This window comes from Columba livia, chromosome 1, assembly GCF_036013475.1.
Source record: "Columba livia isolate bColLiv1 breed racing homer chromosome 1, bColLiv1.pat.W.v2, whole genome shotgun sequence".
Lineage (NCBI taxonomy): Eukaryota > Metazoa > Chordata > Aves > Columbiformes > Columbidae > Columba > Columba livia.
Window position 1 is genome coordinate 108290295 of NC_088602.1, and position 25802 is coordinate 108316096.

General features: G+C 43.6%; 1 protein-coding gene across 5 annotated transcripts in view; it reads left to right on the forward strand.

Moving 5' to 3' along the window:
* The window catches only part of PHKA2 (phosphorylase kinase regulatory subunit alpha 2), a 51135-nt gene extending 25650 nt beyond the window's left edge, over window positions 1-25485 (forward strand). For 2 of the 5 annotated variants that reach the window (XM_065071981.1, XM_065072003.1), the window contains 15 exons: window positions 630-793; window positions 1446-1619; window positions 2787-2875; window positions 3997-4130; window positions 5624-5780; window positions 7232-7311; window positions 7557-7635; window positions 7761-7890; window positions 9554-9655; window positions 10291-10409; window positions 13357-13404; window positions 15283-15450; window positions 18032-18085; window positions 20087-20287; window positions 20809-25485. In XM_065071981.1, the coding sequence (XP_064928053.1) occupies window positions 630-793; window positions 1446-1619; window positions 2787-2875; window positions 3997-4130; window positions 5624-5780; window positions 7232-7311; window positions 7557-7635; window positions 7761-7890; window positions 9554-9655; window positions 10291-10409; window positions 13357-13404; window positions 15283-15450; window positions 18032-18085; window positions 20087-20287; window positions 20809-20982 (1873 nt within the window). In that variant the 3' untranslated portion in view covers window positions 20983-25485. The remainder of the gene's footprint in view (window positions 1-629; window positions 794-1445; window positions 1620-2786; window positions 2876-3996; window positions 4131-5623; window positions 5781-7231; window positions 7312-7556; window positions 7636-7760; window positions 7891-9553; window positions 9656-10290; window positions 10410-13356; window positions 13405-15282; window positions 15451-18031; window positions 18086-20086; window positions 20288-20808) is intronic. The other 3 variants (XM_065071988.1, XM_065072012.1, XM_065071997.1) reach the window with 2 other exon arrangements.
* The last annotated feature ends 317 nt before the right edge of the window (window positions 25486-25802 follow it).

Sequence of the window (25802 nt, forward strand, 5' to 3'; positions counted from 1 at the left end):
TCTCCCAAAAGGTGTACCATCTCTGGCTGGCATTAATGGATGAGGAAAAATGAATGTCAGACCTTTGGAGATACAAAAGCTTGGCCTTGGCTGGGTTTCTTCTTTTTAAAAAGTAGTTTCACAGTTATTGGACGTCTTGAAAACATGAATTTCATGTAGTACTTGTAAGCTTATGTGTTGCATTCATCTACATGTAAAAGCAATTTCATATGATGCCACAGTATCTCTCTGTTCTGACAGTCAGATGTGCTTTCTGTTTTTTGGCAGTACTGCAGTTCTGTGAGAAGATGCTGCTCTTCATGGAAACTTCTCAGCCTCAGTGTCTCATGCATCATCCTTGGAGCTTAGGTGTTTGTTCAGAGTCTCTCTTCATATAAGCATACAGCACCCTGAAAAATTAGGCTTTGAGTTAGGGCTGTAGGTGTTACCATAACAAAGTTATCTATAAGTTCGATTAGTGTTTTGCATTTGTTTTCCTCAGTGTTAGTATCTCCTGCTTTGCAGTTACCAAGGCTGGATTTAAGAGTAGGTCTCATAAATTTTGGAGGAGTTTTTGAAAGCTCAGGGAGTATTAATCAGTATCAGAATGGTGGATGTCAATGCCCTTTGGCCTGTGTTCCTGTTTGCAGGGTGAAGATAGGTAAGCTCTCAGAATTTCTTACCACCTCTTTTCATACGTATCTGAGCTTCCTGGATCCAGACTGTGACGTAAAACTGTTTGACAACCCTAGTGAAGGCTGTAGTAGTCCTGACAGTGAATATGGAGGCTATCCATCGGATTTCTGTGAAAAAGGTAATGTGTTTTCACTTCATTTTTTTTTTTTTCTATGTCAAGTTCTATCAGCAGAGCCTGGGTTTACCTACAATGCAGAGTCTATTTTGTGTGCAGTTGATAGTCATTCAGGTTTCTCATGAGTCGGTGTGGGGACAGGACCTGCGTGACGTAATTTGGAGAAGGAATTTGTGCATACTCTTCCTACATTCATAGTATGGCGTTGACCAGTAACTGCTGCAGTAAAGCTGGGTCTGAGAGTCAGCAGATGAGGGCAGGTGTGGAAGAGATTAGAGGGTGAAGAGACTGCAAGAAGTCATAGACAAGAGCTTGTGTGGAAGAGATGTTAGAATCATAGAATCATTTAGGTTGGAAAAGCCCTTTAAGATCATTGAGCCCAACCATGACCTGTGGACTACCAGCAAGATATAAACTCCTTTGCCTCCTTTCAAAGAGAAAAGTAATTTCTTAATGTATCTGTTTTCAAAGTGTCAAAAACAGATTAATTTTTTTTCTTTCCAGTTTGATCAGCTTAAAAATCTCATGCTTATGATATTGCATTTTTGTGTGTGTGCTCTTCTATATAAGCAAGAATAGAGCGGTGTGTTTGAAAAAGAAAGCACTGACAAATTATGATTTTACATTTAATAAACCTTTTTGTATGTCATACTAGAAAGCCAGGATGAGCTGGATCAGTATATAAATGAGGTCCTGCAGAGTACAGCACTGAAGTCGTACCTGCCTCCAACCTCAAAGACTGCGAATCAACCACCTGTGTTCAGTGCAAACCATTCCACAACAGACATACTGTCGATAATGGCCAAGACAAAGGGCTTAGAGGTCCCAGGTATTTCTGCCTATTATTTATTTACTGATAATAATTGAAAATGTGGTTTGGGTGCTATAAGGTATAAGTTCAAGTATTTCAAAATTCTGCCATTTTAAAATAACTAGTGGTACAAATATCTTGTAGTTATCAAGAAATAAGAATGAGTTGGAAGCAGTTACTGCCACGTTCCCACAGTATCTCCTGTCTTGGTGTACACATGGACAACCTGCTATGAAATGTATCATGTAATCCAAGTTAATTTTATGGAAACTGCTGCAGCCTCTCAGCTGGATAGAATTTTAGAACCTGAGTCAATTAATTCTTCTTTTTTCTTTGTTTATACAAAGGCAGAGAAAATGTACTTTCTTATTTTAATGAAGTTATGGTGAAATGAAATGTTTCAATGTCAGAAAAGCACAACTGTGTGCGTTGTACTTTCTAAGTTTGTAAGAACAAATGGAGTAGAGAGGTGGGACAGTATTCCTAATTATGCTACGTTACTAATAGACTGATTTGAGGATTTATACCAAAACAAAAAGCTTTGACTGAATTTGTAATTAAATTCCAACATTTACATTTTTTTATATGTAGGTATATAGTACTCAATAGCCTGGTTAAGGGAAGGCTTCCTTTAACTTCAATGTAAATAACTTTCAACCTCTTTTGTCATTCTTTTCTCCCATCTTTCATGTGCCATATCATCCGATCCTCTATTGAATTCAACAAATGACATTAACAAAGCATTAGCTTCCATTTAGCGTTATCAATTTAATTACAATATCTTACCAGTTAGACCATTTTCTTCACATACTTCCCACTAAAACGTTTAAAACACTGAGCAGGATCCTTCCAATCCCTAACATTCTGTGATTTCTGTGATCGGGTCATTGGGCTGTAGGATTTCTGAGGCATGAACCCTCATAAGAGGTATCAGTTGAGCCTGTAGCACCTGAGCCTTGACAGGCTGCTCTCAGAAGCTCTTGGAGCAAGCCTGCAAGGAGGTAAGGTTCAGAATGTGACCTTGTCTCCAAGTTCCACAGCACCTCAGAAGCAACACCTCTATATTTGAACTCTTGGAGGTATTTCTGGTGTTTTTACCTAGTATTATTTCTTCACGTATGTGTTTTCAATTTTGATGTTACTTGAAATTGACTTTTTTTTTTTCCTGGTGGCTTTGCTTTCCAGCTGTGTCTATGTCTCTTCCCACTAAAGTTCTGAACACGCACCGGAAGTCTTTGAATCTTGTTGATAATCCCCATTTCTTTGACACAAAGGTAAGCTGTGGGAAGTTCTATGCTGTTTGTGGTTTCAGGGCACAATATTGTGACCTTTCCTGTGTTTGCCAGCCAAATCCTGTGTTAGTTCTCATTTTCCTTCACAGACAAGCCATTCTGCCCAAGGTACCAGGTAGCTACTCGCTTGTTTTGGAATTTATTTTTTGGCTGGGTGACCGTTTTTTGGTTAAATAGACATTATCAAGGGGAAAATTTTTAATTATGCATGCAAACCGGAAAATAATATGATAGTTGTTAGGTCATCATCTTCAGTTCTAACTAAACACACAAAGGAAAAGACAGGATGTTCACAGTCTTTAGAGATGTTCTCCAAGAAATGAGATATGCAGTAATGTCTGGGCAGGAGGGGAGTGTGTGAAAGGACAGGCATCGTTAAGGCACGAGCCAAACCCCACGACAAGGTATGAATGGTGTTTTGCACTGGGCGCTTGTTTTGTCTTGCCTGTGACCAGCTGCTGAGAATGGTTACAGGAGGTTGTATCCAGCTTCCCGAAGGATTCTGCTCTACAGGCTCTGTTTGCAGAAATTCTATTTTAGGACAATATAAATTGCTGAATAGCTAATTAAACAAATCTCTTCATCCAAGAACTCACCACAGTATTGCAACATCTGATTAGTTAACATGTTAGTTTCATAAACTTGGAAGATGTATGATGGCAACATAAAGCAATTCATAAAGCACCACATATATGTAGATTAGAGATGGAACTCAAAAAGCTCTAAATGATTTCAACTAAAAAAAAAAAAGGTAGTATCCTTCTGCTTTTCTCTTTACAAGTAGCAGCAAATGACAGGAAAAGCATGCAAATAGTTCAGTATCCTTCATTACAAAATATTTGTTTTGTCCAAAAAAAAGCTTTTCTTGTTGACTGAACCAAAACTAGAGACAAGGTTCTATTCTGGATGTTGTGTTTCCTGGCATTAGTCTCCTTGTCATGTCTGTAGTAGTCTACCAAGAACTATATGATGTGTCTGCTTTTCAAGTTCAGAGTTATGGTGCGAGTCTGTTGTATTGTTCAGTGGGAAGTTACAGTTTGAATTTGATCTGCTACTTTTTTCAAGATCATTTATTTGATTTTTTCATTCATCTTTGTTTTCAGGACCGTGAAAATGTTTTGCACTTGCCTAAAGATGCTCATGGTGATTTGGACTGCAGGAAACTTGTTGAGCAGCTGAAGGAATGTCCAACGCTCCATGATCAAGCAGATATCTTATATATCTTGCATATAATGAAGTGAGTTGTCTGAGTATAATCTTCAGCATCTTTAAGTATGGTTGCAACTATTTTATTATGCTTGTACAAAAGCTGTCTGCTGTTCAGGGTTGTGTTTTGAGGTGAGAGGTTAAAATATTTAGTGCTTTAGCAAGCATCTTTGCAGTTAGCTTGATTACATAAATAATTTGGATGCAAAAAAATGCTTGTGCAGATTTTAGAGTTGATTGGCACACAATCATGACTACATACAGGCTCTAAGGCTCACAAATGAAATGCACAAATTCTTTCCATGAATGAGAACTCACTGCACCCATATTAAGTTCACAAAGATTTGGTGTGAATTTTATACACAGAAGGGAGGCGGAGGGAAACTTCATCTTGTCGTTTTCTGATTAGAAGCAAAATGTGGTTTCAATGAGTAGTCGCTATTTTTCCTCTAATCCCTCTGCATGTTTAAGTGCACTACTACCTGAAACTCAGTGCTCTTCAAAACATTATTTGAAACAGTCTTAACTGTGTAACCCCAGCTGCTGGCATTAGTAAACAGCTGCTATTTAAATAGGTTTGATGGGAATAAAACGCAAATACAAACCAACAAAATCATCATCTTGATTGCATTTATTGGTCTTTTTTTTTCTTCCTGTGGAGGAGAATACTGCTGGAACCTGTCAGGAAGTTAGCTTTGGGTGCAAAGACAAGCCTGTGTTAATCACAGATGGTCTTCCTTACTGCTACGAAGATTGTCTTTTTGTTAAGTCTTTCTCCCATGAGGACCTCTTCTTTGGTCGTCATGATTTCCCAAGCAAAATATTTAGCAGCCTCTCTTAAAGAGCAAAGGAAATCCTGAAAAAAAAAAATCATTTTGTTGTTTAACTGCATGTAACAATTTTCCATTCTGGACTCGTTTCACTGTAGGAGTCTCTGTTGGGCAGGCAGGTAGACTTCTGTGCCTCCAGCAGGAGTTGCAAGGTCATTCTGTGATCCTTCAAAACTTTAACAAGAGCCGTAATGCAGTGTATTTCAAAACCAGGAGAGGAACAGAAATCTCTTTTGCTTTTTCAGTAGCGGCATAAGCAGCGTGAAAGTGTAGTTAATAGCTAAGAAAGAGGCATGGCAAAAAAACTTTTGAGTCCCCTGAGGCATCTGAAAAATAGGTGCAGTCTTCAGCAGTTCTGAAGACATTGCTGAATTCTTCTCTGAAAAAGCACCATGTGGAGTGTTCCTTCAGCAAACTGTCTGCATGCGTGCTCAGTTTAATGTCTGGTGGGAAATCATTTAGGTAGTTGCTTTGAAGTCACAGTCTCATGTCGAAGTGAATGCTCAAGTAAATATAAACGTTCCTGGTACCAAGAGGGTGTTGTCCCCATATAACCTGGTGAAGGCCCACACGTCCCATGTGCTACTTAATTCTGTCACCAAAATGAGCAATGCGACCAAAATGTTGTGTGGTAAGGTTAAGCAGCGTAGCATTTTATCTGATGACAACTAACCTTCAGTGTCTTTTCCGGCAGAGGCGCTGACTGGGACACAGAGCTGGATGGACAGCACGGCGTCACTGTTCATTGCCTGCTCAACGAGCTCTACAGAGAGGCAGGCCTCAATCAGGAGTGGGGCTTAATCCGTTATATTTCTGGTATACTCAAAAAGAGAGTGGAAGTCTTGGCTGAGGTATGAAATAGAAATAATAACTGGCTCAGTTTCCTGCCGGGAAACAGGTGAGATTACCAGTTTAGTGGGGCTTGTGCTTGCCCTTCTTCTAGTCTTCACAACATACATAGGGCAGCATCTTTCAGTAAACACTGGTTGCTTTTCTGATCTAAAATCGTATCTTTACCTTTCATCTGTACTGCAAACTGTGCTAATGTTGGCATGGACTGGGAATGTCACACTGTAAATGATTGTGAAGGCTTCATTTAATCTCTGTTCAACAGAGAAGCTTAATTATGTGCTTTGAAAGTTGTAGTTGTCATTGGTAATTATCTGTTGCTATTGTGAACGCTTTTGGAGCACCAGTATGTCAAGGTGCCAGCCATGATGCAAAAACATGCTCTGCTGATTTCCATCCCACTGGGCAGACAGTCTGCCTTGTGCATGGATGTGGTTGTTCAGAAGCTTTAAAATATTTGGGGCTATTAAATGGTAACAAGAAAGATCCACTGTAAGGGCATGGATTTGATTTTGAACATTACAAAAGTGTTTCAAGTACTATAAAATATTTGTTTAATTTTGTACTTATGCCTGCATATTTCTGAAGAGCTCTTTCTTTAATTTCTGGCCATTTTCAAAGCTTTGACTGTCACATCTATGGTGCCCTATTTTAGTCACAGTTGTATCTGTGGGGAGCAATTTGTGATAATAGCCCTGCATGGTACTTCATTAAGCATGTAACATTTTCCATCCTCACGACATGATGGACAGCAGTACAGACATGTTCACAGAAAGCCATGTATGTTAAGTTGAAAAGATACAAAGAATTTGGGAGGAAAAGAGTAGAGGTGATCTGATGTGTTCCACATTGAGGGGGGAGAAATAGACTCTTCAAAATCAGAGGAATTTGATTCAGGCTCCTAAAACAGGTAAACTGAACACCCACTTTTAAAGGAGGTGGACAGAGAACAGTAAACACTGTGGAACTGGGGGGAGCATCTATTTCGCAATGTGTCAGGGTGTCTAATTCAGGAATGTGGTGCAGTATGTTTGGTGTTTGTTTGCTTTAAGAGATATATTAGTGCACAGGACTTTTTTTAGCTAATACTGCCAGGCTTTTCATTGATTAAAATGTTCTTTTCTGTCTTAAATAAACAACAAACGTTTATCTTATGATTAAGGATAAAGTCCTTTATTGATGTGCCAGCCCCATGGGAGTCCTTAACCATGATGCTGCTGATTTCACTGCGCAGGGAAGCGGGCTTTCAACCTGGGCAGACTCTCGTAGCCCTGTTGACCTCAGGGCATCTTTGGCAACTAGTTAACAGTATTCTGCTGGATCTACATGTCTGACAATTGACAGAAATGCACTTAAAATTGCTAAATAAATGCTTCATTTTGGAGAATTAGGAGCCGTATCACTTCCACATGTCTCAAAGCAAGGTCTCTTGTTTTCCGTCCCATTGTGATAGGCATGCACGGACCTTCTGTCACACCACAAGCAACTTACAGTGGGCCTGCCACCAGAACCCCGTGAGAAAATCATCACCGCGTAAGTTGTAGCTCTGCCTCAGTTACAGAAGCAGCCTGCCCTTCTTCTTCCTGCCAGTACCATTCTGCTGTTGTTATCTCATTTTAAAACTTATTCCTTGCCTTCAGAAGGAGTTGCAGCCACCCAGTCAGAATTGTAGGCACCTTTGTGGTGCAAAGATGTTTCTGGGTGACTCGGTTCCAGTGCTTGTTGAGATTAACAGCAGCTGCCTGAGTCACTGCTCACTGTGCTTTGCCTTCTTGCAGCCCACTGCCACCTGAGGAGCTGACGGATCTTATTTATGAAGCCAGTGGCCAAGACATCAGTATTGCAGTCCTGACACAGGTAAGCAGCATGTGTAAGAAGGGTTCTTCCAGCTGTGCCCAGTGCAGCGCCAGTGTTTGCTCTGTGACTGGGAAGGCCAAGAGGACCTTCTCTGAATGGGTCCCCTTATGGATTTGTCCTTACAGGAAATAATTATGTACTTGGCAATGTACGTCCGGTCACAGCCCAGTCTTTTTGTGGAAATGCTCAGGCTCCGCATTGGTCTGATAATTCAGGTGATGGCCACTGAACTGGCTCGAAGTCTGAAATGCTCAGGTAAGAGCAATTTTATCATAAGGGTACTTATGGCATTTTTTCTGCTTTACCTCAGTGGTTGATTTTTCGTTTATATGTGTTAAATTCTTTTATTAACTTCTTCATGCAGCATTGGCACTTACGAACTTTGAAAATAACTTCTCTTTTTGGCTTAATGAAAGATTCCTGTCGCCCCATCCCCCTGTTATTCAAACGGAAGTGCATATTAAATACTTAAGTCCCTAACTTTCAGTAAATGGTTGAGGTCCAGGTCATCAAGTTGCACATGTGTGTATTTAAAGACCCAGTGCTACTAATGCCAATGAGAATTAGGACCCTAGATGTCTTCTGAATAATTAAGCCTTAATTCGTAGTTCTGGTAGTTTTGATTCAAATAATTTCTGATCTTCTTCCTTTTATGTGTAAGCCTTCTCCCCTTGAATGTGCTTAGTTGAAAAATATTTGTCATTTAGATTTCAGCTAGTGATACGTTATTTTGCCAGGACATCAGTAAAAACGAATCCTTACAGGCCCCCAAGATGTTGCATAAGCCCTACAAAAACCCAAGAAGTAAGGAAAAAACAAGTGGTGCAAGGCAAAAATATCTTAAAACTCATTTTGGAAAAGTGGAGCTAGAGAGAAATCATGACTGAAGAGAGATCTGAAAAATCACTGAAGAATTTTACCCTTTGAAACGAGTCATAAGTCTAAGAAGGAGTCATCATGAAAAGTAATCATGTTAATGTGACAAATACATAGTTAAATGCTGTCACTTAGGAGCATGATCTGGGCCATATTTTTGTGGCTCAGCTCTTGTTACCATTTCTAATGCCCTGGCACACCGTGGTGGAGTGAAGAGGGGGTCCCTGGTAGCTGGTCAGATGGAACCCACTTTGGAGGCTGCTGCTCGCTGACTTGAGTGGCCGGCTGCCACTGGGGGGTAGCAGGTTTCTCCCTTCGGAGAAGGTGACAAAAGCAGCCAAGTAATTTTGTGGGATAATTCTGTTTCTGTATGAACAGAGTACAGAAAGCCCAGTTTCCCCCAAGCCTGTAGCTGACTAGCAGAACCAGCTTTGTTCACAGTGCAAAGGCTGTTCATTCCTGGGGTCCCTCTTGCTATTTCTTAGCTTTAAACGCCATCTGCTTTGTACACCGTCCTCCGCTTTGCTGCTGCCTTGTCCATGTTCTCCGATGGAAGAGCTGTCTGTGCTCACGTGTGCTCATGTGTATGTATGTGCTTTTCCTCTCTCTCACTTAACTAGCACGATCTTTGATCAAATAAAACACAAGCCTTCCACATGCATGCATTTCTTTAAGGAATAACTCTGGCTCTGTAGTTTGGATCTACATGTCATCTGCTGTTGAGAGATGGCTGTAATGCCTTTCCTAGTCATCTTGCTCTACAAAGGAGCAAGTGCTTTCTCATCATCAGCTTCGGTGAGATTTCGCACAAGCTGCGGCATAATGATCACTAATGCATATGGTGTTATTTCCATGCAGTGTTTGTTGTTTAGTCCTGCAATGTCTTTTCTTTGAAATGTGACTCTACGTGTTAATTTTTTTAGAGGAAGGGTTAGCCACAAACATCAATGTGTCTGAACTTCATTCATCAACAGTTTTCTTAGGAAAACTAGCTATAAAGCTGCCTATAATGTGTTTGTCTTTTTTTTTTTCTTTTAACTAGGTGAAGAAGCTTCAGAGAGTTTGATGAATCTAAGCCCCTTTGATATGAAAAATCTCCTACACCATATTCTCAGTGGAAAAGAGTTTGGAGTGGAAAGAAGCTGTAAGTTGTCCACTTGGGTACTAGTATATGTTAAGTAAGAACTAAAAATGTAAAGTTAGATTGTCTTATAAATAGGAATCGACTCTTGGCATGTAAAATAGAGGTATAAGTAATCTGTTAATCATGGTTAGCCAGTACATGTGTGTGTCTGCTGTGGAATAAACAAAACAAATATAATGGAAGCTGTCCTGCACCGAAATAAGATTGTATCAAGTTTTCAATTACACGAAGGAAAACTTTTGAAATTAAGAAATTTTATGTGATCAGAATGTAAACCATAAAAAGGTCACACCTAACCTGCCTTCAGGGACCAGGTCTGTGATGCCCAGATATTCCCAGCTGGCACATTGGCTGTCTCCTGGGTTCATTCTTAGGCCCTCACAGACTCATTGCAACTCTTACATCTTTTAAAGCTACAATTGCTCAGTGCCTTGGAAAATCAGCCCCTGATATCCAAGCATGGATCTAGGCTCCTTACTTGATGCAATCAGGTTTGAACTATTGATATGATTTGAAAGGATGCTGTCACCAAGAGCATTTTACACTTCCAAAGGGATATGTGTTTAACTTTTAGGTACAATTTCATTTGTTTTTCTACCTCTAGAATTGTAAAAATGTCCATTTGCTTCCTTCAGTGCGACCTGTAGATTCCTCTTCATCTAGCCCTGCGATTTCTATTCATGAAATGGGGCATTCTGGAGCAACCAAAACAGAAAGAAGTGGTATTACTAAACTGAAGAGTGAGATGAAGCAGGTAAGGGTTTTCTGACAATGCTGATCAGAAAATGCAGCTTTTCTGGAACTCTGTTATGTGAGGTTTTATTCTTGGTAAATGATGGAAGTTTCCAAAGATCCTTTGGTTTAAAGCTGATCACTGAATAGAAGGCACTAAGGGGATGTTTCATCCAAAAATACACCTCCTTTTTTGTTCTTGTTTCACATGCTGAATATAGAAGAACTTGAACAAACTAATGCATTCATGGCATCAACTCTAAAACAGCTCTTACATAATCTTTAGCTAAGGAAAAGTCAAATGTACAAAGTGAAGCTTTCATGCAAATAGTTTTCATTCTTGTACTCTGCCCAAGTTGCTAAAGTGTTCCACATGCCTTTTGGAAAAGATACACTTGGAAAAGAAATCTTGGTTTCTAATCTCCTTGTTTTGTTTCTTCAGGAATGGAGGATGATTGCTGCTAGAATGTGTGTGTATGTATATATACATGTGTATATATATATGTGTGTATATGTGTGAGTTCAATACTTTAAATTACACAGCAACTGAGTATATGGAGAGATATCACAGAAAACACAACCAAAATATTCTGAATGCATGTGACGGGTGGTTAGATAAATGGGAAGGTAGTGGTCAACTAAATACCTTTATAAGAAAGGTTCTGTATTTTTCAGCCTGGATTATTCAGCCTGGAGAAGGCTCCAGGGAGACCTTATTGCAGCTTTTCAGTATATAAAGGGGGTTTACAAAGAAAGATGAAGACATGCTTTTTGCCAAGGCCTGTAGTGACAGGACAAGGGACAACTGTTTTCAACTGAAAGAGCGTAGATTTAGATTAGACATAAGGGAGAAATTCTTCACCATGAGGGAAGTGAGGCACTGGCCCAGGTTGCCCAGAGAGGTGGTAGATGCCTCGTCCCTGGAAACATTCCAGGTCAGGCTGAACAGGGCTCTGAGCAACCTGATCTGGTGGAAGGTGTCCCTGCCCGTGGCATGGTCCTTAAAGGTTCCTTCCAATGCAAACCATTCTATGATTTTATATTAGAACGTATTTTTTAAAGACCCTCTTAACAAGCAAGTTTAACAAGAGGCTGTTTCTATATGTTTCTGAGGAAGTATGTGATGTTTTCCTTTGACTGTATGAAACATATTTGCTCAATAAGCCTTTAGAAAGGAGTGGCATTTCTGCATGGTCTTAATGTGGATCGTTCAATGGTGACAATAAAGATCAGTAAATGATCCTTCATGGGATACAATAAGGCAAGGAAACAAAGGCGCCAGTGAAACGTGGAGTCTTGTCTTACAAGACCTGGTCACCACGTTTGAGCTGTGCCGCTGCCTGAGCATCATTGTGGCCAAGCCTTGTGGTACAGCAGTTGCTGTGAAGGTGCTGCCAGCTGCTTCCCAACAGCTCTGAAGCGTTTGGGCCCCTCACTACAGGAAAGACACTGAGGTGCTGGAGAGAGGTCAGAGAAGGGAAATGAAGCTGGTGAGGGGTCTGGAGCACAAGTCTGATGAGGAGCGGCTGAGGGAACTGGGGCTGTTCAGCCTGGAGAAAAGGAGGCTGAGGGGAGACCTGATCGCTCTCTACAACTACCTGACAGGAGGTTGTAGCATGGAGGGTGTTGGTCTCTTCTCCAAAGTAACAAGTGACAGGACAAGAGGAAATGGCCTCAAGTTGCACCAGGGGAGGTTCAGATTGGATATGAGGAAACATTTCTTCACAGAAAGTGTTGTCAGACACTGGAACAGACTGCCCAGGGAAGTGGTGCAGTCACCATCCCTGGAGGTGTTTAAAATGTATTTAGATGAGGTACTTAGGAACATGGTTTAGTGCTGGAGTTAGATTATGGTTGGACTCGATCTTGAGGGTCTCTTCCAGCCGTAATGATTCTATGATTTGAGGGTTCAGCCTGAGCAGGGCTTGCGGTCATCTGGTGGGTGTCTGACTTGTGGATCTTTCCAGGAAGGAATAGGGACTAGACACTAGGTGGCAGCACGATTTTGTTTTAAATACAGAGGTCGGCCTGAGCTGAAACACTTGGAGGTTTGTTGAGGTGGGAAAGGTGTTTCCTGCATTGCTTTTGCATTAGATGGAAACCTGATGTTTCAGCACAGAGGAAGACTTGACTGGTTTTATTTTTGTTCCCCCCATCTTTCCACTCATGCTGCTTCCTGCCATGTCTCACTGAAAAATTCACTAATTTTATGTCATTTTAGTGGGAGGGAATCAATTTTGTGTTGCAAGGAACATTTCAAGTACTTGTGCTAATATGTCCTTGCACCACATCTCAGGTGTTGATCTCAGGCCGTAGCTCTCTCGTTTTCTGCAATTGTTTCTGGAGTCTGAACATCAAGCCTTTGCTTGGGTCTGAACCATTAATACTTAAATAGGCGATATGGCTTAGGGTAGACAGTTACAGAAAAGTACTGCAAGCCTGAGGTGCTGCATCTGCATTTCAGCAAAAATTTTGCCTTGCAGCTCTTTGTTTAGTGCTGCCTACCCAGTTGGCAGCCCTCAGACCTTCTGCAGCAAGATGGCCTACTCCTGCAAAGAGAAGCTGCTGATATTGCAATGAATGGGGAATGGAAGTGGGAAGCTTGGGAGTTTTTTTCCCACCCCTGAGTCACGGGGAAGGTTTTGCATACGACTTAAAACTATCACGGTTTGTGTTGGCCGTGCTTGGAGCTCAGTGAATGGCGTGGGCAGCTTGTGGCTCCACCACAACCAGGCAGGCTTCTGGCACGGTGAGGTGTGCCTGTTGGTGACACTGGGCATCAGCAGCAGCTGCCCCAACATCAGCTGAGGTGCAGCACTGCAGGAGGCCAGGGCCTGCCATGCTTTTTGCTGGGGTACCTGAGCTTATTCCATGTTTCTTGTCTTCACACGGATGGGTTACTTAGCCGTGTTTGCGTCCTGTTCTGTGGCTGTCTGTCTGATGTGTTGGTGTCTGTTTTTGTTTTGTAGTTCTTTCGTGAGGGCCACTCCATGTCCAGCAGCATGTTCGCTTCCATGGTAAAACACCGTCTGCAGCTCTGCACCTGCTCTTCACCCTGTGTCTGTGTGTGTGTGCAAGGTCTTAGCTTGAGACACCTCTTGTGGCTTCTCCCATGTAAAAACTTGTTTTCAAGCCCTACCTCTTTGTCTTGTTCATCTTCATTGGGAATCAATTCTCACTGGTAATCTTCTAATAGTAGTGGAGTCTCACCTTGAGATCCACTTAGTTCTTCTGAAGCTTAAGCATTTCTAGCAGATAAAACACCATAGCAGATTTAGCTACTTGATGGTGGATTATGTTGCGGGTGTCATCAGTACTTAAAAGTAATATAGTGTTGATAAATGCTGACAGTTTCTGGACAGTAATGAACCCAGAATAGCTTCAGGTTCTTGAGACAGCAGGTTTATGGGCCTGGGTATCTCCTCACGCAGTCATCTTCATTCAGGGCAAAGAACTGTAGCTCTTTTAAGCTCTCACTGTTAAGATAATTGTTTAAATATTTTACCAACAGAAACATGAACAATTTAAAGTAACTCTGAGGCTCCAAATCTGTCATGAAGAGATGGAAGGTTTGCGGCTATGTGTGCACTTTGAAATGGCGGTTGTGATTTGTGGTCACAGACTCGCTGTCGATGGCACACCTCCCCCATGTCCTAAATACACAACTGCAGAGTGCCACCGACCCTGTGGCCTGGCTTGACAGCTGCCAGCTTGCTTTTGCATCTCTCTTCCCACACACCCATGCAGAAAGGCCGGCTTAACTGAGTGTTCGATCCAAATGCACAGAATTGTTCAGTGAGATCTTTGCTTCCCTGAACCACCTGAGTAGCCAGATTAATTATCGTGTGCAGATGGATTTCTTTGCTTTGGCACCCACCCTCCCGCTGACCTCCTGCATCCCCTTCCTCTACCCAACAGGGTGCAGAAACTTCTGTCTATCTCAGGAATGGCATCCATCACGCCATCCAGGGAAACCACCTATGCCTCACTGACACCAACAGGAGTCAATATGGACTTTGGTTGCATTTGTCAGTCTTTTTGCAGAGCTTGGCTGTGTAGAGTCAGTGAGCCTATCTTTTGCAAATGTACAGCTTTCGTTCTTATTTCTCACCCTCCCCAGAACTTTGCTCAGGCAGTTCCTTACTCAGAGATGGTGGGATTTGCGTTGGAGCTGTCATTGAAGTCCTTTCTGGGCTGAAAGTAATAGGTGTGCAAAAAGGAAGGAGGAAACGGAACAACGGAACAGCACTGTCTCAGGGAATGCAAAGAGTAGGCAGACTGCATGTGTGGAAATGGGAACAAGAATTTGGTGGTAATGCCACAACTTTGAAGATGATTTGCTGTCTAATTTAGTCTCCAAGTCTGGTAGAGTAAAAAAATAGAGTAATTGTGACAACAAAGGAAACAAGACTCATACAAACAGAGAGGCAGGCATGATGATTACACGGTCACATGAAGTCAATTTTTAATCTACTTAATTTAGATGTCTTGTCTTGCTGGATTCATGGACCCTTTGGTTCTCTTACAACATGGAGCCCAAAGTTTGAGTCAGACCTATCCTGCAAATCTTGCACACCAGTGGCACTGACCTGGCATCCAACTCACAGTTGTTAAAATTGTCATGCCCTGTGTTGAACCAAGCAGGGAAGTTTACTGGGTTAGGCCTTGTTGAACTGCTTGTCTGTTTTGTTGAGAAGTAGTTGAAGTACTGGACAAGCGAACTTGTTGTGAATGGAAGAGAAAGGAATCAGTCTTGCTCAGTCATCTTGTATGACATCATGGCCTGTATTTTTTCCCTGGTTCTGAGGTAGCTTTTTAACAGAATGATGTATTCACCAGGAGTAGCACTAAGGGTGGTAGAAAGCAACTAACCAAGGCTTTGATGTTTCTTTCAGAGGAGCAGTACTCCATCATCTCCCACTAGTACCTCTCCTGCTGGCTCCAGTGGAAACACAAGCTGGGGTGACCGAAAGGGGCAGTGGCTGCGCAGAAGGAGGCTTGATGGTGCTATTAACAGAGTTCCTGTTGGCTTTTATGAGAAAGTGTGGAAAATCCTTCAGAAGGTAAGTTGGCAGCTGTGGAGGGCAGGAAGCAAGCAAGCTGTATGGCAACCAGGGGACGCGGAGGTCCAGAGGTGGCATGTTGCTGGGAGGTGAAGTTGCTCTTCAGCTGGAAGACTGGTAGAAACTGGAGTCATTAGTAGCAGTGAGTCTCTTGGGAAAAAAAAAAAAGGCCAGTTCTTAATATTTTTATTAATGTTTTGGACAAGGGAATCGAGTGCACCCTCAGTAAGTTTGCAGACAACACCAATTTGGGTGGCAGTGTTGATCTGCTGGAGGATAGGAAGACTCTACAGAGGGAACTGGACCAGTTGAATCAATGGGCTGAGGCCAGTTGTATGAGGTTCAACAAGGCCAAGTGCCAGGTCCTGCGCTTGGGTCCTCACAACAACCCCAGGCAGAGCTACAGGCTCGAGGGAAGGTGGCTGCAAAAGCTGCCTGGAGGAAAAGGACCTGGGGGTGTTGATTGACAGCCGGCTGAACATGAGCCAGCAGTGTGCCCAGGTGGCCAAAAAGGCCAACAGCATCCTGGCTTGTATCAGGAAGAGTGTGGCCAGCAGGACTAGAGAACTGATTGTGCCCCCGTACTTGGCTCTAGTGACACCGCATCTGAATCCTGTGTTTAGTTTTGGGCCCCTCACTACAGGAAAGACACTGAGGTGCTGGAGAGAGTTCAGAGAAGGGCAGCGAAGCTGGTGAGGGGTCTGGAGCACAAGTCTGATGAGGAACAGCTGAGGGAACTGGGGCTGTTCAGCCTGGAGAAAAGGAGACTGAGGGGAGACCTGATCGCTGTCTACAACTCCCTGAAAGGAGGTTGTAGCATGGAGGGTGTTGGTCTCTTCTCCCAAGTAGCAAGTGATAGGACAAGAGGAAATGGCCTCAAGTTGCACCAGGGGAGGTTTAGATTGGGTATTAGGAAAAATTTATTCATGGAAAGGGTTGTCAGGCACTGGAACAGGCTGCCCAGGGAAGTGGTGGAGTCACCATCCTTGGCGGTGTTTGAAAGACATATCAATGAGGCTCTTCGGGACATGGTTTAGTAGTGGACTTGGTAGTGCGAGGGTAGTGATTGGACTGAATGATCTTAAAGGTCTTTTCTAACCAAAATGATTCCATGATTCTATGATTAACACAAGTTCATGCATTTGTTTGAAAGAGTATTTTGCTCTGAAACTGTCAGTGTTGAATTTTGTCTGAATGGTTTTGTTCCATCACTGTCTATTTTGCCTCACCCACAGCCTAATGCAAGTTGTGGTCAGTGATGCTGAGGAGCACTGCGATGTGGTGCAGTTCGTGTGCTCCAGGTCAGAAAGGCTGTGAGGAATTAAGTAGGAAACTGCACTGACTCTTCCAAAATGTCTTGAGATCTCTTGCTGGCTCTTCTGAGCTGTATTGCATTCTGAACATTTTGTTGTTTGGTTTTGCTTTGGTTTTTTTTAAAGTGAAAAGTAAGTCTGTGGCAGCACCTTGGGGATCAGGGGTCTGGAAATGTGTTGAAGCAGCTCTCCAGGAAGGAGGAGAGGGGAATTATGAATTTTTACTAATTTCAAGGTGATTATGCACCTGTTCTTCTGCTTTGCTGGATGGAAGCCAGCACACAGCACCTTGCAGCACTGAGCTGTTCATGCCTGCACAGCTGGGAAAAATGTGCATCACCAGCTCAGGTTGAGGTTGTTGTCCTTCTAAAGTCACTTATGCTGGAGCTGTTAGTGTTGACGTCGGCCAAGATGAGTCACATATGACCTCGTGGCTGTTTACTAACAGGACCTTTCAATAGAGTGAGCGTCACTTCTGTCCTCACCTAACGTCATAGCTGGGACTGTTAGAATGGTTTTCTGGCTATTAAAATCAATTGTGCTTATCTAAGTTGTCTTCAATATTTCATTCTTAAACTCTCTTTGGACTATTCATAAAAAAGCTCACTCTTCTTCTTTGTGTGTTTTTGTATCTCGGGTACCCAGAAGTGTCATTCCTTCCCTGTCTTTTCACCATTTAGGTTTTGTCACTCTTTTCTTGTATACCACTTGATATTTCTAACACCACCTCTCCCCCACTGTTGGTGGCCCATGTCCAGGCACCACAACATGTTGACATCCTTGAGCTGTGGTGCCCTGGATCTGAAACACTTAAGTCAATGTTGTTTTAGCGAAAATGAAAACTGAATGTTCTCACTTTTGTAGTCTGTTGTCATGCTTTTGCATTTTCTTTTATTTCTACATCCTTTCCTACAGAATGTTCTCATTGATTTGTTTTCCTCCTTTGTGTGCCTCTTGCTGTAGTGGCTTTCTAAGCACTTTCCTCCCTATCAGTAGCTGGGCTGGAGCTCAGGACACTCTCTGAGCATCATGTCAGGCTATTCTAACATTTGCCAGGTTATGTAATAACTTCTTCAGCAAAAGTGACATGATATTTTTAATAGGTTTTATTGTCATTGTTTGGGTTTTTTTTATGGATTTTTGTGTTTGGTGCTTTTGTTTGTTTGTTTTTTGCTGAGGGTTGCTACACACTGACTGGTATCAGAGAACACTCAGATTCACTTGGAAGAACTGAATTTCTGTTCATTGTCTAAATGTTGTTGTTTCAGTGCCATGGTCTGTCCATTGACGGGTATGTCCTTCCTTCTTCAACCACCAGAGAGGTACAGTAAAATGCCAACGGTTTCATAGCCCCATGACTGAATGTTTGGTTTGACAGTGTAAGACGTAGTGCGGCTGCTGTTACAGATCGTCGGTTTTAAGAAGGTTAGAAGATCTGGACCTTCCCTCCAGCACTTCTGCCAGTGTCCCCGGGGCTGTGTGGATGAGTTTCTGCCAGGCAGGCCTGGGAGCAGCTTTATGCAGGTTTTCCCTTTACTGAGCCCGCCCTCCGCACTCCTGCACTGACCCCATGGCAGCGTTTGGCAGAGGGTGCCTGATGGCCGCCCCTGGGGCAGGGGGAGGTGACCACGCAGCCGTGTTGGAATGAAGCAGACACATTGCTTGCTGCTTTTTTTTTTTAATATGCTGCTGAATACGAGCTGAATGTGCTGAACATGAGCCAGCAGTGTGCCCTGGTGGCCAAAAAAGCCAACAGCATCCTGGCTTGTGTCAGGAAGAGTGTGGCCAGCAGGACTAGGGAAGTGATTGTGCCACTGTACTCAGCCGTGGTGAGGCCCCACCTCGAATCCTGTGTTCAGTTTTGGGCCCCTCACTACAGGAAAGACACTGAGGTGCTGGGGAGAGTTCAGAGAAGGGCAACAAAGCTGGTGAGGGGCCTGGAGCACAAGTCTGATGAGGAGCAGCTGAGGGAACTGGGGCTGTTCAGCCTGGAGAAAAGGAGGCTGAGGGGAGACCTGATCGCTCTCTGCAACTACCTGAAAGGAGGTTGTAGCATGGAGGGGGTTGGTCTCTTCTCCCAAGTAGCAAGTGACAGGAAATGGCCTCAAGTTGTGCCAGGGGAGGTTTAGATTGGATGTGAGGAAAAATTTCTTCACAGAAAGGGTTGTCAGGCATTATAACAGGCTGCCCAGGGAAGTGGTGCAGTCACCATCCCTGGAGGTTTTTAAAAGGTGTTTAGACGAGGTTCTTAGGGACATGGTTTAGTGCTAGACTTAGGTTATGGTTGGACTCGATCTTGATGGTCTCTTCCAACCAAAATGATTCTGTGATTCTACCAGCAGCCAGTGTATTTTGGCATCTCAGTCTCAAAAGTAAATACCAATTAAGGATGATTGTTTCTAACCAAAGCTTTGATTTTAAATCCATAACCTTTCCTTTTTTTTTCCCCCCTTAGTTGGATTTCTGCTCTGTCTTTAGGTGCACTGGCAGGTTTCGAATTCATATCTATAAAACAAACTCTTGTGAACAGTAATCCATCAGCACAAGAGAGGTGCTTGTGTGCCTGAGGCTGTTTCCCTGTCTGATTCCCTCAGATTTGTCTCTGGGTTCCTTCTCTTTTGAGGGACGGTGGTAACAGCTGAAGAGAGGAGCTGGAATTTTCTGCCAAATTTAAACCTTTTTTTCAGAATGAGTAGCTTTATTTATTCCTATTGTGTAGATAAATAGGCTTATATTTTTAGCCTGTCAGACCTAGACAGTATCTAATTTTGCTGTTTAAAGGAATCAAATGAAATAAGCACAAACCTCCTAAGGCAGCAGCCTTTCTTTCATGTAGCACCCGCAGAGCTATGCCGGTGCAAATGAGGCTGTTCTACAAACAATATGGCTATATCTCTGTGTGGAACAGCATTCCCTCTAAGCACGTGGTTATTTTTAAAACTCGACAGCAATTTTGGCTTTGCAAGTAACCTGCGATGCCAGAAAGATACTTACAAGGCAGAGTGCACAAGACTGCGGCATGAGGAGCGAAGAGTTAATTTGCCAGCCCGGCACCAGCAGTCCCGTATGCAGCTAAAGCGTGTGTGTGACGGGTTGCAGGGCTGGAGCAGCCTTCTGGAACTTGCGTAACTGTTTGCAGGATCAGGGCCTAGCAACACAAAAAGTTTCTGGAAGTGCTAAAGCCGCGCAAACATTTTGTTCGCTTCAGTCAGTCTACCCCCACGTGCAGAGAGGAGCATATGTTTAAGTACTCGTAGAATGCGGGGAACTAGTCTTTTGGATTCGTCAGTTCTTTTCTTTCCGTTTCCACTCCGACTTGCCAGATGACCCCGTGCGAAATCAAGTTTGCTGTGCACGTGGAGTCGGTGCTGAACCACGTACCCCAGCCCGAGTACAGGCAGCTCTTGGTGGAAGCGATTCTCGTTCTCACCTTCCTCTCTGACATCGAGGTGAACAGCATCGGGGGCATCATCCACGTGGATCGAATCGTGCACATGGCCAACGACCTGTTTCTGCAGGAGCTGGTGAGTTCAAAGGGCAGCGGTGGGAAGCCTCCGTCTTTGAAAATTGTCCCCTGCTCCTTTTTCAGTACGTGCGATGAGCTCGATCTTGTCCTTGTTCTTTCCGCTACGAAGACAGACCAAATTGCTTAAGTGTCTTCTGGAAATATATTTGGAAAACTAATTTAAGAATTGTGCAAGATTTAAAAGGAATAAAACTGTAGCAGCTAACAAGCTCTGAACTAAGTGGGTAGATTGAAGTGAAGTTTTGCTTTACCAAGGAATTACAATTAGCAGTATTTGAGTAATTCTACCCGCCTCCCCCAAAGGACAAAAATCTGTGAAGTTATATGTTCCTCATTTACTTACACTGATCCAAGTAAGTCGTTTGGGTCCTATGATAATCCTGATTAAGGTTTTCATGAGGGAAGGGAGAATTGCTTTCAGTATTCAGCACAAATGCAAGATCATTATGTGGTGGGTTTTTTCCAATAACTAAGCATGCACGCCTGACTTTCCCTACTTCTTTGCTTGTGTCTTTTCAGAAATCATTTGGAGCTACTGGTAGCATCTTGGAGAAAGATGTAGCTACAGGAATTTGCCACTTTTTTTATGACAGTGCTCCCAGTGGGGCTTATGGCACCATGACATACCTAACAAAAGCCATAATTATTTATTTACACGATTTCCTGCCTAGCACAGGCTGTGCGATGCAATAAGCGATGCCTTGTGTGGGAGGGAAGGCTCAGAAGCCCTTTCTACCCATTTCCCTGCCATGAACCTCTTGTTTAGTTGCTGCATGTGTTTGTGCCGTGCACTACCTCAGCCTGTTACACTAGTCGTCATGTTACGTGCACGCCTACCTGTGGGGGGCCAGGAATTTGGCCTGGTTTTAAGAGCGTGCACAAGAAATAACGAATAATGAGGCTTATTCTGCCCAAAGTGCGTAAATGTAATTCATATTAAATTAGCAAGAATTATACAGTTCTGCCAAGGGGAAAAGAGATTACTCTGTGGAGATCAAAAGGCATAATAAAACAAGGGAGCTGCAGCTCAGCCATAAAGTCTCCCATATAAGGGAAGTGATGGAATTCATTAATTTTTCTCCTGCTTTGTGCAAATGTACATCATTGTGAATCACTAATGCACAGTGTGAACCATCCAGGGAAATGCAAATTAGAGGAGCAGGAATAACTTGAAATAACCAGGTGATATTTCTAATACACGTTTATCCTGATTCTCATCTCATTTGCACCTAGTCAGTGCAGGGCTAACACCAGTAGAGACAAGTGTCTTACAGTACCCACTAATTTGAGAGGACGGTCTCTCTCGGGAAGCTGCACCTCTCTTTAATCTGAACAAAATCGCTTCCGTCCCTGCATCCCCAAGGCTTTTGAGGCAAAATTTCGAGACTCCAGCTTCTCCAAGGTGACAGACAGTTCTATGCCTGTAATCCATTCCTCTGAATGGAACAAAATAAACCTCTCCCACTCGGACACCCTTTCCAAATCTCCTGATCCTTTCCCTTGCAAATAGCCTCAGAGTTAAGAATGGCATAATTGCCGCCTTGCCAGCACAGCGTGAGTTTATGGAAAGCTTTGATGTTTCTCCTTTTTGTTTTTCTTTTCTTCAGTTTAAAATTGCACTTACCACATGCAGTTAGGGATGGGCTGCCTGGAAATCTCCCTTCAGACAGCTCCCAGGTTAGTGCCTGCACCTTGAGCCTGTCCACTGGAAACCAATTTCTGTGGCCGCTCCGAGCTGCTGCAAGGAGGGCAGGTGTGTCCTGCAGGATATTCGCTCCGTAGCTATTTAAACTGAAAGCAGAGGTAGCCTGCCTCTGGAGGGGAAACCCCTGCTTTCCCTCAGGCCTCGGCTGCGGTTTTCCTTGTGCTGCCAGTGCTGCTGGTTTTGCCGCCAGCCAGCAGGCACCTGGCTGACAGCTCAGAAAAGTGGCTGTGGCTTTAGCCGCGGGCTCCTCAGCAGCACTGGGATGTGCCGGCACCACTGCCGGGTGAGCAAACAGCATCAGAGCAATTCTGCCTTGCCAGGTGGAGGGGAAACTAGCGGGTATGGCCTGTAAAAAGTACGTATATTCTGTGCTAATAAGCCTGATAAGCATATTTCTGTGAGACCATTCTCTACTCTTTCAAACAACTAGGCCATTTTTACAGGGTTTGAAGATTTTTTTTTTAATTTTTTTTTGGCAAAATAGTACCTGGTGCTTTTGAGAAGAAGGTTTTTGGTTCCAGTTTCATTCAGGTATCTGAAATACCTTGATGAAAGGAGGGAAGTGAACCCCTGTCTCACTTGCCAGTGGCCAGCATCCATGGTCCTGGGGAGGCAAAGCTCCCAATGGCAGTGCCACCCTTCCTGCTGTCCCTCCACGAAGCTGCTGCTGCTGTTGTAACAGCGTCTGGACACTGGCTGAAGAGACCAAAGGTGCGGGAAGCCTGAGGAGATGATTTCATGGTTTTGCAGAGCCTGGGAGAGGCATGTACTGTGTTCACCACCGTGAAAACTGTGGGCCTGCTGAGGGGCTGGTCTAAAGGTGTGGTTCAGGTACAGTTAGCCCTTGGATGTAGAAGTAATTTGATTGGCGTGGTGCCTGTTTTGTAGGATTTTGCCTTCATTATGTTTTGTTTCGTTTTTTCTTTTCATCTGTATTGTGAAAGATCACTTAACTTGTTTCCCAGCAAATAAAAGGAAAATCCTTTGTCTAGTATAAGCAGATAAATGTTCCAGTGCAGAGTGTGAGCACACAAGAGCCTGTGTAATAGTTTCTGGTTCTACTCAGCATCGAACAGAAAGGCAGTAGGAGCAGTTATTTTTGCTTTTCTTGTTGAATCCCAGATTGAGAGCTGCAAGATGACTCTTGTTTTGTTTTTTTAAACCTACAGTGTTATCTTGTTTTCAGAAACAAGAAGGGTGATATAATTGGTTTTACATTCAGCTGCATTGAAGTCTAAAACCATTGAGCCTACAGCAAAACATACCTGGACACCCCTTAACTCTTTAATGGGAGTACCACTGGTATCTTTAATTTGAAATTCATAGTATGACCTAGGTTTTGGTACATTTACGATCATCATGATCAGTTATCACATGGAGTACTGGCAGTCAGGTAGTATTTATGTAGTAATTTGAAGAGTTTGGGTACCTGGTGCTGAAGGGTGGGATTCAGAAACGCAACACCAACAGAAAGGAAACTTGTGTTACCTCCAGATCAGGCACAGCTGCAAGTTGCTGCTGTGTTACTACTCAGAGCAAAGAACCATTTCAAATGGAAAGTAGCATTTTAGTGCAAATCTAATTAAGCAAATTGGGTTTTATATAGAGCCCCTGCTTTGCTGAAGATCCACCTGTGTGTGTTAAGTGTTGCAGAGCAGAGCTAGCACCGGCGGTGGCGAGAGTGTGCTCCCAGTTAAAATATGTGACAGCTTTGCAGTTTGTGCCGGGCTGAGCTAATTGGCAGAGGCTCGACTTGGCTGTTGGGCATCCCAGGGGAGCCCGCAGAGGATGGCATGGCCAACTCCAAGTCCCTGAAAAATCCATCTGTGGATAGAAGGCAAACAGACACATTCTGCGCCTGAGAAATAAGGACACTGGTGAGTTAAAAGAGACCCACCCAAGACCTAGTCTTTCTAGTCTGACAGGCACTGCTGCCCTGAGCAATTTGCAGCTGTGGGGACAGAAGCACCTCTACGGCCATGGGGGCAGCCAGCCGTGCCTGCAGACAGAACTGGGGTTGACTGGGGGCACTGGCCAGAACAATGAACCGTGTCCAGCTCAGAGCACATACCCCATGCTGGCCCCAACCCAGCCCCACCAGGCCAGCGCCCACCCTACTTGCTGCCTCGGGGCTGCTGTGCAAAGGACACAAGTTTATCAAACTGGGCAGATCACAAGCAGCATTAATCCCATTCAGCTGCTGCTCCTACAAGCAGATGTGAACACTTAATGGTTGGAGTATGAAATTTGCCTGGCTTCTGTCCTGCTGATTGTGGTCTCCTTGCTCAGGGAAAGAGCCCCGGCCATTCCCGTGAGGTGAAGGGGAGCTGGGCAGTCCCTAGAAGTTCTAGAAAGGAATGGTGACTTTCTGTGGTGGGTCATGGGACATCTGGGCTGCACCCCTGCAGGGATGGGGCACTGCAGGACTGTGTCACCCCTCTGGTAGCAGCCAGGGGCTGGAGTGAAGTGGGAGCCTGGGTCAGTCCGGGGCCAGCCTAAAAAACTTTCTGGTGTGGTCCAGAGGTAGGAGCAGAGTTGTTCAGAAAGTGGGAGAAAGGGAGATGCCACCGATGGTGGCACCTGTAGGGAAAGAGTTTGTGCACTTGGCTGCAGACTGATTCAGTTCCTGCTCAAAATACCGCTCACAGCTGTACTATTAGGTAGCTGCTGCATAAAACAGTGGGATATAGAAAAAAAAAAAAAAAAGATTGGGGGTTGGGGTTATGGAAAAAGAGCTTCAGCTGGAGCAGTTTTGATTTAAGTACAAGTAGCCAGGGTCTCTCCCACTCCTAGGTTTAGTCTGGAGTGGTTTTTATTTCTAGCATTACATGTTTCACAGTTACTCCCCCCTTCTTCCGTTAGGGGTAAGGGGCTCCTGTGTGCGCTAGCAGCTGACGGGGCAGGCTTTTTTCTTTTTTGGCTCAATGACTCGGCTCCTCTCGTGCTTCAGTGCCACATCCCTGGAATCATCATTGTGCTGCCTGCGGAGGGAAGCGCTGCCTCACCACCTTACCTTTCCATCCCCACTCAGGATGTGGTCCCGCGAGGCAAGTATCCCGCAACTTCATGCTAGGGGAGCTTCCGCAGTGTGTCATTAGAGGGGGACATCAAAGCTGGAGGCTGTTGGCCATGTTTCTGAGCTCCCAGGTCTTGTAGCACACCCTGGCTTTGTCCTCTCTTCTGGAGGGGTGGTGGTGACAAATGAGGACTCGAGAGCTGCACTGACCCATTCCACCTTGTCACTTTGTGCCCACAGCAAGGAAACCGATGGTGGGAAGCAAGATCCCATCACACACCGTGGTGTTTGTCCATCTCAGGTGAAGCCTTTTTGTCACTCCACTGGAATAAGGTGGGACTGATACAGTCCATAGATCAGGATAAATACATGCTACAAATAAACATTCACTATTACCAATGCCATTAAAATTTTACTGTAAATTGTGTTTGCACCATTAAAGATTTTTCTTTTCCTTTCCCATAGGCAATAGAAATAAGTGTGTGCATGTTTACTCATTCATCTGTCAAGTTACAAAATATTTCCAGAAAAGTATTTTGTATTTAATTGCAGAAAATTAGATTTAAGAAAGACTGCAGTACCTTGAGTTTGGGCTGCTGTTACATTCTGTAATGATAAACTGCAAAGGATACACACTTTTTCTCTACTTTCAACACTGTTATTAAATAAGAAATAGCTACTTTGCTTAGTTTATATTTTGCTATGAAAATTTAAAGACAGGCTAGGCTGGAACCTTTTCCTATCCAAAAAGCACTTTCTGCACACTGTATTTACTTAGGCTGAATTAGTAAT